The sequence below is a fragment of the Anthonomus grandis genome, chromosome 10, assembly GCF_022605725.1.
Source record: "Anthonomus grandis grandis chromosome 10, icAntGran1.3, whole genome shotgun sequence".
Lineage (NCBI taxonomy): Eukaryota > Metazoa > Arthropoda > Insecta > Coleoptera > Curculionidae > Anthonomus > Anthonomus grandis.
Window position 1 is genome coordinate 13,047,856 of NC_065555.1, and position 13,638 is coordinate 13,061,493.

Consider the following 13,638-nt stretch of genomic DNA (forward strand, 5'->3'; position numbering starts at 1 on the left):
AGTGAGGAACCATTATCTAAAGAATTGCGAACTGTAAGTGAATAATCCTCCATCGTGCACATACAACGTTTTGTCGTAAATTTAAAGATGCATCATCAAGTAGATCTGGCAAGTAATTTCCTAAAAACTGTAAATGCTGGTTACCATTAGGTCTTGCGGATAACTCAACAGACCCAATAATAAAATCACAAATTATACTCCACCAACACCCATATTAACACCACATATTAATAGAAAATTTCTGCTGAAAATAGCGTTCTCTTGTTAAGTGTGGATTTTCCAATTTTCCACGTATGATTTCGCCAATTAAACACACCTCGTCTGGTGAAGATCGCTTCGTTCGTAAAAAGAATTTTGATTGTGATTTTGAAGCAGAAATTGGGAAATAAATAACGAACGAGAATGATTTGCCATACATCTTATTTATAGTATCTTAGTATCTTAGTACTTGTACATGGATTTTCACCCACTTTCACTAAAATTTCTTGTTCTGAATTTATAGATATTGCTTTAGGATGCCAGGGTAAGACTTTGAAGGGTAAAAGACCCTGTTTTTCCTAGCAGACTGTATAATAGAGTTGGTCGTTTTTATACTTTTTCTTTAATTTTGACAGACCTGTGGTTTAAAAACTTGCTATTGGGTAAAATAATCTCAAGCAAATTTAAAAAAAAAAATCATCAGCGTTTGCTTCCGCTTCAAAATTGAACTTGGGAATTTTAAATTTTCTTATCGTGCTATTCAAATTTACAGGATTTTTTTTCTCATTCGACCTGCAACTTAATATTTTTCTGTACCCTAATTCTCTTATATGACGACGTGAGTCAAAAAACATCGTTAGTATAATATTTTCGGGATGGCCATAAAAGCCATTTCGTTGAATTACAGGATCAACTACAGCTTTAAGTTCTTCACTTAAATATCTTGAATATTGAATTAGCTGCCAAAGGTGAAGAGCTCCAAATATGCACAATGGTACAGTTTTTACTCGAAACCAAATCTTCACATATACTTGCAGAATATATTCTGTCAACACTTTGCCATACATCTTATTTATAGTATCTTAGTATCTTAGTACTTGTACATGGATTTTCAGCCACTTTCACTAAAATTTCTTGTTCTGAATTTATAGATATTGCTTTAGGATGCCAGGGTAAGACTCTGAAGGGTAAAAGACCCTGTTTTTCCTAGCAGACTGTATAATAGGGTGGGTCGTTTTTATACTTTTTCTTTAATTTTGACAGACCTATAGTTTAAAAACTTGCTATTGGGTAAAATAATCTCAAGCAAATTTAAAAAAAAAATCATCAGCGTTTGCTTCCGCTTCAAAATTGAACTTGGGAATTTCAAATTTTCTTATCGTGCTATTCAAATTTACAGGAATTTTTTTCTCATTCGACCTGCAACTTAATATTTTTCTGTACCCTAATTCTCTTATATGACGACGTGAGTCAAAAAACATCGTTAGTATAATATTTTCGGGATGGCCATAAAAGCCATTTCGTTGAATTACAGGATCAACTACAGCTTTAAGTTCTTCACTTAAATATCTTGAATATTGAATTAGCTGCCAAAGGTGAAGAGCTCCAAATGTGCACAATGGTACAGTTTTTACTCGAAACCAAATCTTCACATATACTCGCAAAATATATTCTGTCAACACTTTTAATTTAGGCGGGGGATTTCGTACCGCAATGTAAGCCCGCAAGATACGATTTGCTGTTGTTAGCCATCTTGCCTGAGATAACTTGCCAGGAGATTTATTCGCTAAATTAGATGGACAGTTTCCAGTAGATATGGCAGTGCAAATCTCGTATAAATATTTTTGATCGCTACTTAATTCTTTTAAATTTACCTCAGGCAAATTAACTTTGTTGATTTGCCGTTGAGTTGAAAGCCGTTGAGATGTTGAGTTGAAACTGATTGTTTCGTAACACACGACAGGTAATCGCTCACATGTTTCAATAAGTTTGCCGATAGAACCCGAGAATGATAATGGTCCTGTGGTATTTCCGTCCAGATGTCGAACCAAATGTCGCAATGGCAACTCGTTTGCATGTAGTTGACATATTAGCCATTGCAAAGGTCGTTTAAGATGTAATTCCAACAAATGTTGGTCACCACCGTGAGGCCCGTAGAAGTTGACGGCTCTGGTTCGAAGTCTGGATCACAGTCTGATTCGCTTCGCACTTATATATCTAAATTGAACAAGGCAATCTACCTTGTTCAATTTAGAAGCAGCAGTCTTTAATAATATAAAATTTAATTTTTTATTTTTTTTAGGGATCGGGCGGGGGGGTAAAATAATTAAATTAAAAAAAAGTAAAAAATTTATATTTATTATGAACCATTTGGCAACTTTTTTTACTACAGGCATAAAAAACCTAGAGAACCGACCCACCCTACTGTATAATCTTTCAAAAATACTTCGATTCAAGTGCCTTCTATTTGAATATTGTTGCCGATAGCGTCTTGAAACCATGGAAACTTACTTGAACATAGATGCATGCGTTTTAATTTAACGTCTTACGACCTATTTTTTAAATTAATAAATATCAACACTAATGTCAATATGGCTTATATTAGTTTAATGATTGTTAAATATCCATGACAACGTTAATTGGTTATCCGTAGTATATGTGTTTAGTTTTATTGACTGTGCGTTTAGATGTTTAGATGCTAATATTTCGAAAATGGGTTGTTAAACTGAAATACCCGTAAATGTAGTGTTCCTTTTTATCAGTTACTTCAATAAAAAATAATGAGACTCTATTAGTAAGAAAGTTATGGCATCAAACAGCGTGTGAACATTTGAACCAATTTAAAAACTTGATTAGTGTTTGATTGTGAATTTTGAAAACGTGAATAACTATAATATCATAGTCTTGATTTGTTCTGATAACTGATAATTCGTTCTAATAGCTCGGACCCGTCGATTTTATTTTCGAGGGGGACACTTAATAATCACAAAATCACTTTACCACCTACCCCTAAAATCTTAAATGGGAAGGGGGGTCGAGTGATACCTCATTGGAAAGGTCTTTTAATTCTCTTTACAAGGGTACTTGGTTTGACGCAATTTAAGTAATTACTTTTTAAAATTTTCGCATTTAAACCTTAAAAGGTAATTTTCAATATTTTTACTTCATCATAGACTACTAAAGGTACTTTTAAGAAAAACAATGCCAGGCAGTAGGACAAAACCATCAAGTTATTATTAAATTATGAGACAAAAAATGAGATAGCTCTATCATATTACAGAATATTTTGACTTAGTCTAGTTATTCAAAAAATTATCGCAAAAATAGATTTAAAAAGAATTTGCTTAAGTGTTAGCTTATAATAAATGTTCAAAATGGCCACCTCCATTCTCCATACAATAACAAAGATTTTGCTCAAAGCGTTGTCGCACGTTCTGCAATACTTCAGGCGTGATTTGAAGACACTCATTTACAATTCTGCCTAGTAAATCTTCTAACGAAGTGGGTTCAGTCTCATAAACTTTGCTTTTTAAGTGACCCCAAAGAAAAAAGTCTAGAGGTGATAAATCCGGCGATCGTGGAGGCCATTCAATAGCACCTCTTCTTCCAATCCATCGTCCTGGAAACGTCCGATCCAAATATTCTCGCACGAATAACGTATAATGTGGTGGGGCACCATCCTGCTGAAACATCAATCTATCCTCATCTTATCTGTCATTTTGAGTTTCAATTATAGCTATCAATGCTGGATCAATGGCCTGTTGTAATAGCTCTAAGTACATTTCACCTGTCAGATTTCCAGGTAAAAAAAAATGAACCAACTAAATTATCACCAGCAGATACCAGCCCAGACATTTAAGTTTTGTGGGTATTGGGTGTGTACCTCACAATACACTCTAGGATTATTGTCGGACCAATATCGGCAGTTATGACGATTGACCAAGCCATTCAGAAAAAAAAGAGCTTTCATCAGAGAAACACGTATTAAACAAAAAAATTGGGTCATTAATAATTCGTTCACTCATAATTTCACTAAATTGTGATCACCGATCGAAATCATCTTCATTCAGCTCTTGCACAAGATGTATTTTGTACGGATGAAACTTATGTTCTTTGGATACTATGTCGACTAATACCTGTGACAGTTTCCAATTGACGGGTACTTAATGTAGGATCTACATTAATATGACTACTTCACAGCCATAACAGCCACTTCCATACCTTCATTCCTTACGGGATTTTCAATATTGCGTTTGCGATTCGCCACTGATCCAGTTTCTCGAAATTTGGAAACCAGCTCCAATACATACTTTCGCTGCACCTTGCTGTTTTCATGTCGCTCATTAAGTAATTCCGCCGCTCTATTAGCACATTGATAATTTCCAAAAAATAATTCAATTATTTCAACTCTTTATGCCGTTGTATGCACCATTTTTATTTAAAAAAATAGGTATTACCTAAAAAAAAAAGTCCCGCACCATAAATCACCTTTTTAACAGCGTACTACATTTAGAATAAATTGAGAATAATTCAATTTTTAGTTTTGGTCAACAAGAAAATTTTACAAATATTTGTAAATTTTTTTTTCCCGTTCTCTAGTTCATCCGTATTATTCTAATGATAATTATTACCTGTCGTAAATAAATTAATATTAATACCAACGTGGTCTGTGATTGAGATAGTGAACTAAAGCAAATTCTTTTTAAATGTATTTTTGCGATAATTTTTGAAATGTCTAGACTTAAGGTCAAAATATTCTATCATATGATAGAGCTATCTCATTTTTTTGTCTCATAATTTCATAATACTTTATGATTTTGTCCTACTTCCTGGCATTGTTTTTCTTAAAAGTACCTTTAGTAGTCTATGATAAAGTAAAAATATTGAAAATTACCTTTTAAGGTTTAAATGCGAAAATTTTAAAAAGGACTTACTTAAATTGCGTCAAACCAAGTACCACAGTAAAGAGAATTAAAAGACCTTTACAATGAGGTATCACTCGACCCCCCTTCCCATTTAAGATTTTAGGGGTAGTGCCACCCCCGCTTAGGGGGTTGTAGGTGGGAAAGTAATTTTGTGATTATTAAATGTCCCCCTTGAAAATAAAATCGACGGGTCCGAGCGTTTTTTTTTTTAAAGTTAATGGACTGCCCGTAATCGGCTCTGTTTCGTTTTCGATGCGCCACCCGGTATGTGATTTAAACGTATGATAACAATAGTTAAATACAAAATTCTAGATTTATCAGGAATAATAAAAACATTAATAACAATTCCATCTATTAACAATTTTCCGAAAATAATATTCTTGCACCAAATGATGGACGAACACAATGTATTTTTAGTTTTTATTATTCAGCATTTGAACTATTCCTCTTCTTTTTAATTATCATTTATTAAATGTTATCTCCTCTTTATGGTACTATTTAATCAAATGCTAGGCTACTATACTTTTACTTATGTAAGTAGCTTAATGCAATTTTTTAAACAAATATTTACTACCTAATACCTTATAGAAAATTGAGTTATTACTTACTGAGATTCATGTTCTAACATGATTGATGCTTTCATAACATCCTTTTTAACGACGGGACCGATTCTTATTCCGGAAACCTGAAAAAAGTATTTAAATTTATCGGGTGTTCTACAATTAAATTAACATCATAAAATACATAGTTGTTAATTTATTATAATAAAACAAAGTTGATGACACAATAACTAAAGTAGGAAAATTAGGACATGGTTCCAAAAGACTGCAACCAACAATATATCTTTAAAGACTTGGAAATATTTTAAAAAAATGTCATTTTGGAAACCTATTATTTATTTATTATTGTTCCCCGGCTTATTTTTAGATTTATTTAAATACATTGCATATTTTCATTTAATTTTAAAATTAGTTTTAATACAAGTTTATATTTATCATCTCAGATTTTAAACTAGAGATGGAGATAAAAATGTACTTGATTTGATAGGACATCCTGTTAAATCAAAAACTCTCCGGCAAGATTTAAAGAAGATATTACTAGGGAGTGGATTGTTATATCGGTGTTAGACAATGTTAAATTACAAAAAAAGAGAGAATTCTTACTAACTGGGTGAAAAAGAAAACTACCAGGCCAACTTTGTGGGTTCTCTGTATAGTCAATTGTCTCACTAACCAAGTAAAACACACTAAATTGGTTGGATAGGATGTTTACTAATTATAAAACATTGTTATGAAGTACTGCCAAGCCAATTAAATTTACGTGATATCTGAGATAAATAGAACACATTCATAAACTTATTAAAACCATTTTGGATTTCTTCTTAAATAATTCTTTGTATAATGTATCGCACACATTTATTTATACCCATATAATTTAATATAAAATAGATTTTAAGTCAAAGTTACTGGTTTTGAAAATAAAAAGTAAATAAATTCAAATGAAACTCACAGGAATCTTGCTGACTTTCAAAAACTCGAGTAAAGCTTCAAGGGATCCTAGAGTCGAAGCCTGCACATAAACACCTCGTTCCTTCAGTTCTATGTTCATGTTTTTAAGTGCTACTTTCAATTCTCTTGCTACTTCCTCTCTTAAAACCTAAAAATAAATGTTTAATTTAAAATTTTAGGACAAGTAGAATTATGAATAAGTTTCAAACGTACCTCAATTTCATCGGGTTTTACAGCAACATAAAGATTAAGGCCGGCAATGGCTTTTTCTAGATCTTTTGCTGCTATTTTGACTCCCTGGGCTGCTTTTACTTCTTTGTGTTCTACGTAGGCGTTCTGAAAAGTTGGATATTGACTTAAGCATTGGTGAAAATAAACAATACATAACTAGAATGAAAATATATATTTTATGTTTAATTTATATTAGATCAAACGATTTCAATTTTTAAAACAAGCAAAAGCAAATGCGTCAATAAAAAAAGCTCTTAAACCAATTAGATTTCTTAGTCCGTTATGATTTTTTATCAATTTATAAATATTATCGAAATAAAAAAAATCATAAAAATTTTAAGTAAGTTATAAAATGGGAGGTAGTTATATGCTACTGCTTCATAAATGTAATAAATATTGTAATTTTTTATAAAAAATTTAAAAAAAATCTTGAAATTCCCTATATTAAACTATTAAAAAGTGTTTTTCGAGCAATTATTTAATATTTTTTAGAGATTAGAAAGAAAGAAAAACCTATTTACTGATAAGAAAACATAATTTGAGCCAACGTTTTCATAGTTAAATCTAATACCGTTATTAAAATAAAATAAATAAAATTAAATATGTCATTTTAAAAATCGTTTTTAATTGAACAAATTAAGCTATTAAAATAGAAGCATGGAAGAAATTAATTAAAACTTTTTTGAATTTAAGTTATTAAAAAAATGTTTTAAATAAAATGAAGGTTTTGCTATAGGATCGTGCGTATTATACTTTTTAAGCGAGATTGATCTTAAGCATTTATAGTCATTTAAATAATTCATTAATTCAATAAAAGAAACAAACGGTAATAAATTAGCTAGAATAAATTCACAATATGCTAAATAATATTTAGCATATTATGAAGCAAGATTTAATAGAATGAAAGTAAGAATTAATTAAAGTCTAAATAAAAATGTTGTTTTCTGTTTTACAAAATACAAAATCTAAACTATTTATTTTTATATGTATTATTTTGTTCGATTGTTTTCTGTTTCTCTCTTTTATCTGGGAAAAATTAAATATATTAAGAACTATACAGTGTGGTGACTTTAACTGGAATAAATTCAGTTAAAACTAATAATAATAAAACTAAACTAAAACTAAAAACTAAAAACTAATTCCTGTTTATTTTTTTTTTTCACTTTCCAAATTATTTTTTGCATTTTTTCACCTACAGGGGGGGTCCAAATTAACCCAAACTTTTTTTTTCAAATGGAAAGCCACTTTTTTAAAACTCTCCCCAGAAAACTAATGTTTGGGCTGGCATAATTGGCAGGCAAGTTATAGGGCCCATATTCTTCAATGATACTTGAACTGGGGAAAGATATCTAGAATTTCTTGAACATGAACTAGTTCCAGCCTTACGTGCCTTATATCCGAGTCAGTTCTATCCAGATTTGTATGATGAAAGAATCTGGATGCAACAAGATGGTGCTCCCCCACATTATGCCCGTAATGTACGGGCATAAATATTTAGATGACAATTTTCCAAGCAGATGGATTGGTAGAAGGGGTGCAATCAAGTGGCCGGCACGTTCTCTCGATCTCACCCCACTTGATTTTTTTTCTGTGGGGACATTTGAAAAGTCAAATTTATATGAGCAAACCAGGAAACCTAGACGAACTCAAAGAACGTATTAGGCAAAAAATCCGACAAATATCTCCAGAAGTGTTAGAAAATGTCAGAAACGAATTTTATTATTGTCTTGGGCTTTACCAACAAGAAAATGGTGCTCATTTTGAGCATCTTATACATTAAACGCAATTTTTAATAATTTAATTGTTTTTTTTTTTTTTTCGTATTTCTCCTTTAGATAGTAGTTGGGCAATTTAATTAAGAAAAGGGGCTCTTTTCAATGAGAGTTTAAAAAACGTGGCTTTTGAAAAAAAAAAAGTTAGGGTTAATTTGGACTCCTCCTGTAGGTGAAAAAAATACAAAAACTATCTTGAAATGTGAAAAAATATAAACAAAAATCGACGGGTCTCAGGAATTTTGCGAGATAAAATTTGATTAGTTTTAACTGAATTTATTCCAGTAAGTCACCACACTGTATAAAATTCTAAGAATATAAAAATGACAACCTCCTACCGAAGTACATAAAAAAAAGATTTAATAGACTGAAAACATACAAAAATACTGCTATTTCTTAGTTATACATAATTTTCGCTCACCTACTTTCTGTTTCTCTCTTTTCCTTATGGATAATTAAATAAAGCTAGTTATAAACAGAACCAAATGGTCCAGGGGACAAAGGTAATAAAAGACAATTAAATAAAAATTTGGAAAATATTAAAATTAACCACATTTGAATCTGAATATGCATAAACTTATTAAAAAGTTCATGGTAGTATACCAGTCTTAATAACTGTGGATAACTGAAATATTAGCAAGCACAATGCCAAAGTGCGAGTATTACGACGCTGACTTTCAAGAGAAAATTATACCAGCATTATACCAAAAAGGTGTGAAGCAAAATTACACTTCTAAAAGTCTTGACATCAGGAGGGATACTGTAATTAAAACTATTAATTATTATTTACCTCTACCGAGAAACTGTAGAACCTGCACTTAAAAAAGGACGCGAAAAACTATCAAAAATAGACCGAGAAATTTTAATAAAATCCAGAAATAACCCAAAAAAAACTGCCGTTGATAATAATAAGGAACTTAAGAAGGAATACCTAAACGTAATGCTTTCTGACGTGACTGTTAAACGTCGTCTCATAACGGAAAATCTTCATGTTCGGCGTTAAAAAACCATCAATTGCGAAGCGGTATAGAGTGGATTGGCCTTCAGAATCACCTGATTTGAACCCTATAAAGAATCTTTGACAGCACTAGGAAAACCAAATTAGAAAAATAAAACATCAAAAACACAGAAGATCTGTGGATAGTTCTGCAGGAAGAATGAAATAAAATTTCAGTCGATGATCGTGAAAAGCTAAGACTCAATGCGATGCCAAGCAGGTGCAGTTATAAATACCAAGATATATATAATATTAAAACAAAAGAATTATTGTTAGCATTTTCTTGAATTAATTTTTTTTTCTATACTTTTTGTTCACTGTTTTTTCAAATTCGCATAAATTTGCTTCTTTTACTTTATTATTCTACAGATTATCTAATACAGTATAACCTCGATTATCCGAATCATTAATTGCAAGTGCCCGTTCGTATAAGCAAAATGTTCGGATAATTAAGTTTTACATAAAAATATGTTTTTGTTGCAAATTTCTTTATTAAAATATGTATACAACCTTTAAGTAAAACATTTCATGTCAATTTACATTTTTTATAAACATATAAATATGTAAAAACTTTGACACAAAAAAAACACTTATTTAAAAAAATCGGTAATCTTTTTTTGCTTTATAGCATTCATTGCCATTTGGTTAGCCCTATTTCTCATTTCCTCCAATAGAAGGATATGGTGTTGAGCTTCTCCATTATTATTTGCCCACTCTATACATTTATCAAAAGAGGATACCGCTTCATTATGCATTATAGACTTGGTAGCTATGAGCCCATGTTCTTCTTCTGAATCTTGATCTCCCTCATCCAAATTTATTATAATATCTTCTTCGGTCATTTTTTTGACGGTTTCTTCTTTTCCTACAGCCCACTGTTGTATTTCCTCATCAGCTAAACTTATTTCAATTTTTTTTTTGATAGATCTATAATTTCACCCAGCTCTTGATGAAAAATACCTATTTTTAAGCCATTTGCTAAACTAGCAAGAGATATTAGATCTTCTTCATCCCACTCCTGTGCAATCAAATTTGGTGGTAAGAGCGATTTCCAAGAGCTTCTTAACAAACTTTGATTGACATTTTGCCAAGCTTCAGCCAGTTCGGTTACGACATCCTTTAAGGTAATTTTTTTCAATTCCGCCGATATATCTCCTGGTGTTTCAACAATTTTTTTTAAAAGCTTTTTCCGATAGTACAGTTTGACTGCTTGAGTTACGTGTTGATCCATTGGTTGGATCAAAGGAGTGCAGTTAGGAGGTAAAAACATTACACAAATTTGTTTATCGTCGCTGGATAAATTTTCTGGATGTCCAGGTGCATTATCAAGGAGTAGCAGTGCTTTTTCAGGTAAACCCAAGTCATGCATTTTTTGACGTACGGCGGGGACAAAGCATGTGTGAAACCATTCAGAAAATTTCTTTTGTTACCCATGCTTTTTTTTTGACCCATGTAAACTACAGGAATGTAATGGCTTTTAAATGAACGTGGCCTCTTTGATTTACCAAGAACCAGGAATTTTAACTTGTGGCTACCTGAAGCATTTGAACAAGGCATAAATGTTATCCGTTCTTTATTTTGTTTTCTGCTTGGAGCTGAATTTTCCTGGTTATAAGCCAATGTTTTTTGAGGCAACATTTTCCAAAATAGCCCACTTTCATCAGCATTATAAAGTTGATGGGCATTTAAGCCTAACTCCTTAATTTTATCATGAAGTTTAGGTCTGAAAGGATCTACTGCAGAGAGGTCACTGGAAAGTTTTTCCCCGGAAATAGAAAGCTGTTGAATTCCAAATCTCTGCCTAAAATTGTTGTCAAAACATTGTCACCAGCGTCAATACTTTTTAACATTGTGACCTTATCACTCAACTTTAAACAAATGCGTTTTCTCTTTGATTTATTTGCAGTGCATATACCTAATTGTGTTACACTCAGGAACAAAGAGTCTAGAACATGTACGTAACACGCCGCTTAACGTGTCGTGTACCCATCCGCTGATCTAATCCAACTAATGAACAAAACGAACAAAGCAAACACCCGAAAAACTGACGAGTCGAGAGCTGCAAATTGACGCCACTGTTCAGTTAATCAAGAGGGTTCGGATAATGATCAAAAATTTGTTGGTTCGGCTAATCGGATATTCGGATAAACGCGTGTTCGGATAGTCGAAGTTATACTGTATACCATTTTCAAGAGGAACATTTATTATAGAACTTTGTTGCTTGAAGTTTTTTTGTCCACTTAGAATTTATTTTAGAAAATACTCTTAAAATAAGAAAAATAAAATAGTTACTTTCAAAATTAGTTAAAAGCTTTACTTGTTTTTTTTTTGAAACAATTTTTGTAGCATATCCTATAATTAAAATGTGTAATCCGCATTTAAAGCGGCAAATAATCTTAATTTAAAAATCTTAGACGCTGCTTAAGCCCTACGACAAATAAAGTTTCTCACCACTATATTTTATCTTTTTTTCCTATTTAGCATACATTAAATATTAATAAATCCAGCATTATTAAAAACTGATCTAAAGTAAATTAACATCTTTAAAAAAATCATACCTTTACTCTTAACTCCCTAAGCGGTTGAGGCATAAGCAACGACCGTATTTGGGTCACTATAGGCCCGTCTGTTCCAGCAACTAAAATCGTCTCGCCCTCCCTCAAAGTACCATTGACTAGGATAACATCAATTGTGGTACCCAAACCGGGGATAGCCTTAACCTAAAATATTTTCATCTTGTTTATTATATTGTAAAATTAAATAATAATAAAAAATTGTAGTTTACTTACCTCGAGAACAGTGGCTTCCAAGTCATCGGAATACATTAAACGTTTTGGCAACCGAACTTGACAATACTCAACGATTAATGCTAAAAGGTTGCCCATACCTTCGCCGGTAATGGCGCTGGTTGGCACTAAAGAAATGTAACTACGTGGATCGGGGTTTTCGTAGAACAGCGCTACGTTTAAGCCTTGTTCAGCGAACTGTAAAACCACTGATTTGGTTCTTTCTTCGAATTCGAGTTGGGTGTTTCTCGCCTGGGCCTTTATAATATCTCTGACGTCTTTTCTGTTCATTGTCTGCCAGTCGTACAGTCTAAATACAAGAAGATATTTAAGTAATGTATTTCATTGGATCAAAGTTATATTTTTTTAGAGAAAACAGAATGAGATGTTCTTTATAAATTATCAGTATTAGTAGAATATATCAAGAACCTTATTTTTACTAGATATTTTGGTTGTTAAAAATCTGTCTTCATAAAATTAATAGTAACGATGAACAAATAGAAATTAAGTTATTTTCCTGGCTTTTAAAACCTAGTTTCAGACATCTGAAGTTATTTTTTAATTTATTCCAGGCATGCTAAACCATTCTAAATTTGTTTAAAGCCATTCTTTTAATGCAGTTGAAATTTGGTTTCTTCCATTCATGTATTTATATTAAACTTTAAATGTTTAGGGAAGATTTTTTGTATTTTATTAAAAACTTTTGAGGTCATTTTCTTTTTGTGTATTAAAGACCTTTATGTATAGAAAATTATTTATTAATTTAATGTCATTAAACTCGGATGTTTAGAGCATTCTTCCAGGGATTTTAACTAATTTATAACATGTTTCAGACATTTGATATAAATTTATTTCAGATATTTGATTTTTATTTATATCTTCTTGATATTGAAATCCAAGTGTGTCTGTAGGCATTTGAACTCATTTATTTCATTGTATGTTAAAAACAATTATAGTTATTTTCCATTCTAATTCAGGTACTTAAAACCATTTTTCAATATTTTACCCTTCTTAGGTATTTTTTATTTCGTGCATTTGACGCCACTTTTTATGTCCTCTAGGTGTTTCAGCTAGTTTTAAATATCTTGACCGTGCATTAATTTAATAAAAAGATGATATCTGATCGACAACAAGCTGTCAAAATAGGTGAAACATTAAGCTCTTTTAAAATTATTAAATATGGTGTTTCCAAAGGCATGGTTCTCGGTCAATTATTATTTATTCTTTATATAAAAGGTGGGTTTGTCATGAAGCTAAATAGTAAAATAGGAAACTTTGCGTATGAAACATTTTTATTCGTGGACTGAGACAAAACAGTGCAAGGCAAAATTTCATAAAATTAAAGGAGTGGTTTCATCTTAAAGACTAATAAAATGCACTTGGGGTTAACAGATTTAAGAAAACTATATTTTGGCTTTGTAAAATCTCATTTGGCATAAG

The 13,638-nt window shown here is 31.5% G+C and overlaps 1 protein-coding gene across 1 annotated transcript in view; it reads right to left on the reverse strand.

Moving 5' to 3' along the window:
• The window catches only part of LOC126741093 (eukaryotic translation initiation factor 5B), a 48,077-nt gene that overhangs the window by 19,583 nt on the left and 14,856 nt on the right, over positions 1-13,638 (reverse strand). The window contains exons 13-17 of the mRNA XM_050447412.1: positions 12,202-12,508; positions 11,971-12,132; positions 6,626-6,748; positions 6,414-6,560; positions 5,513-5,589 (exon numbers count right to left, since the gene is read on the reverse strand). Coding sequence (XP_050303369.1) covers positions 5,513-5,589; positions 6,414-6,560; positions 6,626-6,748; positions 11,971-12,132; positions 12,202-12,508 — 816 coding nt within the window. The remainder of the gene's footprint in view (positions 1-5,512; positions 5,590-6,413; positions 6,561-6,625; positions 6,749-11,970; positions 12,133-12,201; positions 12,509-13,638) is intronic.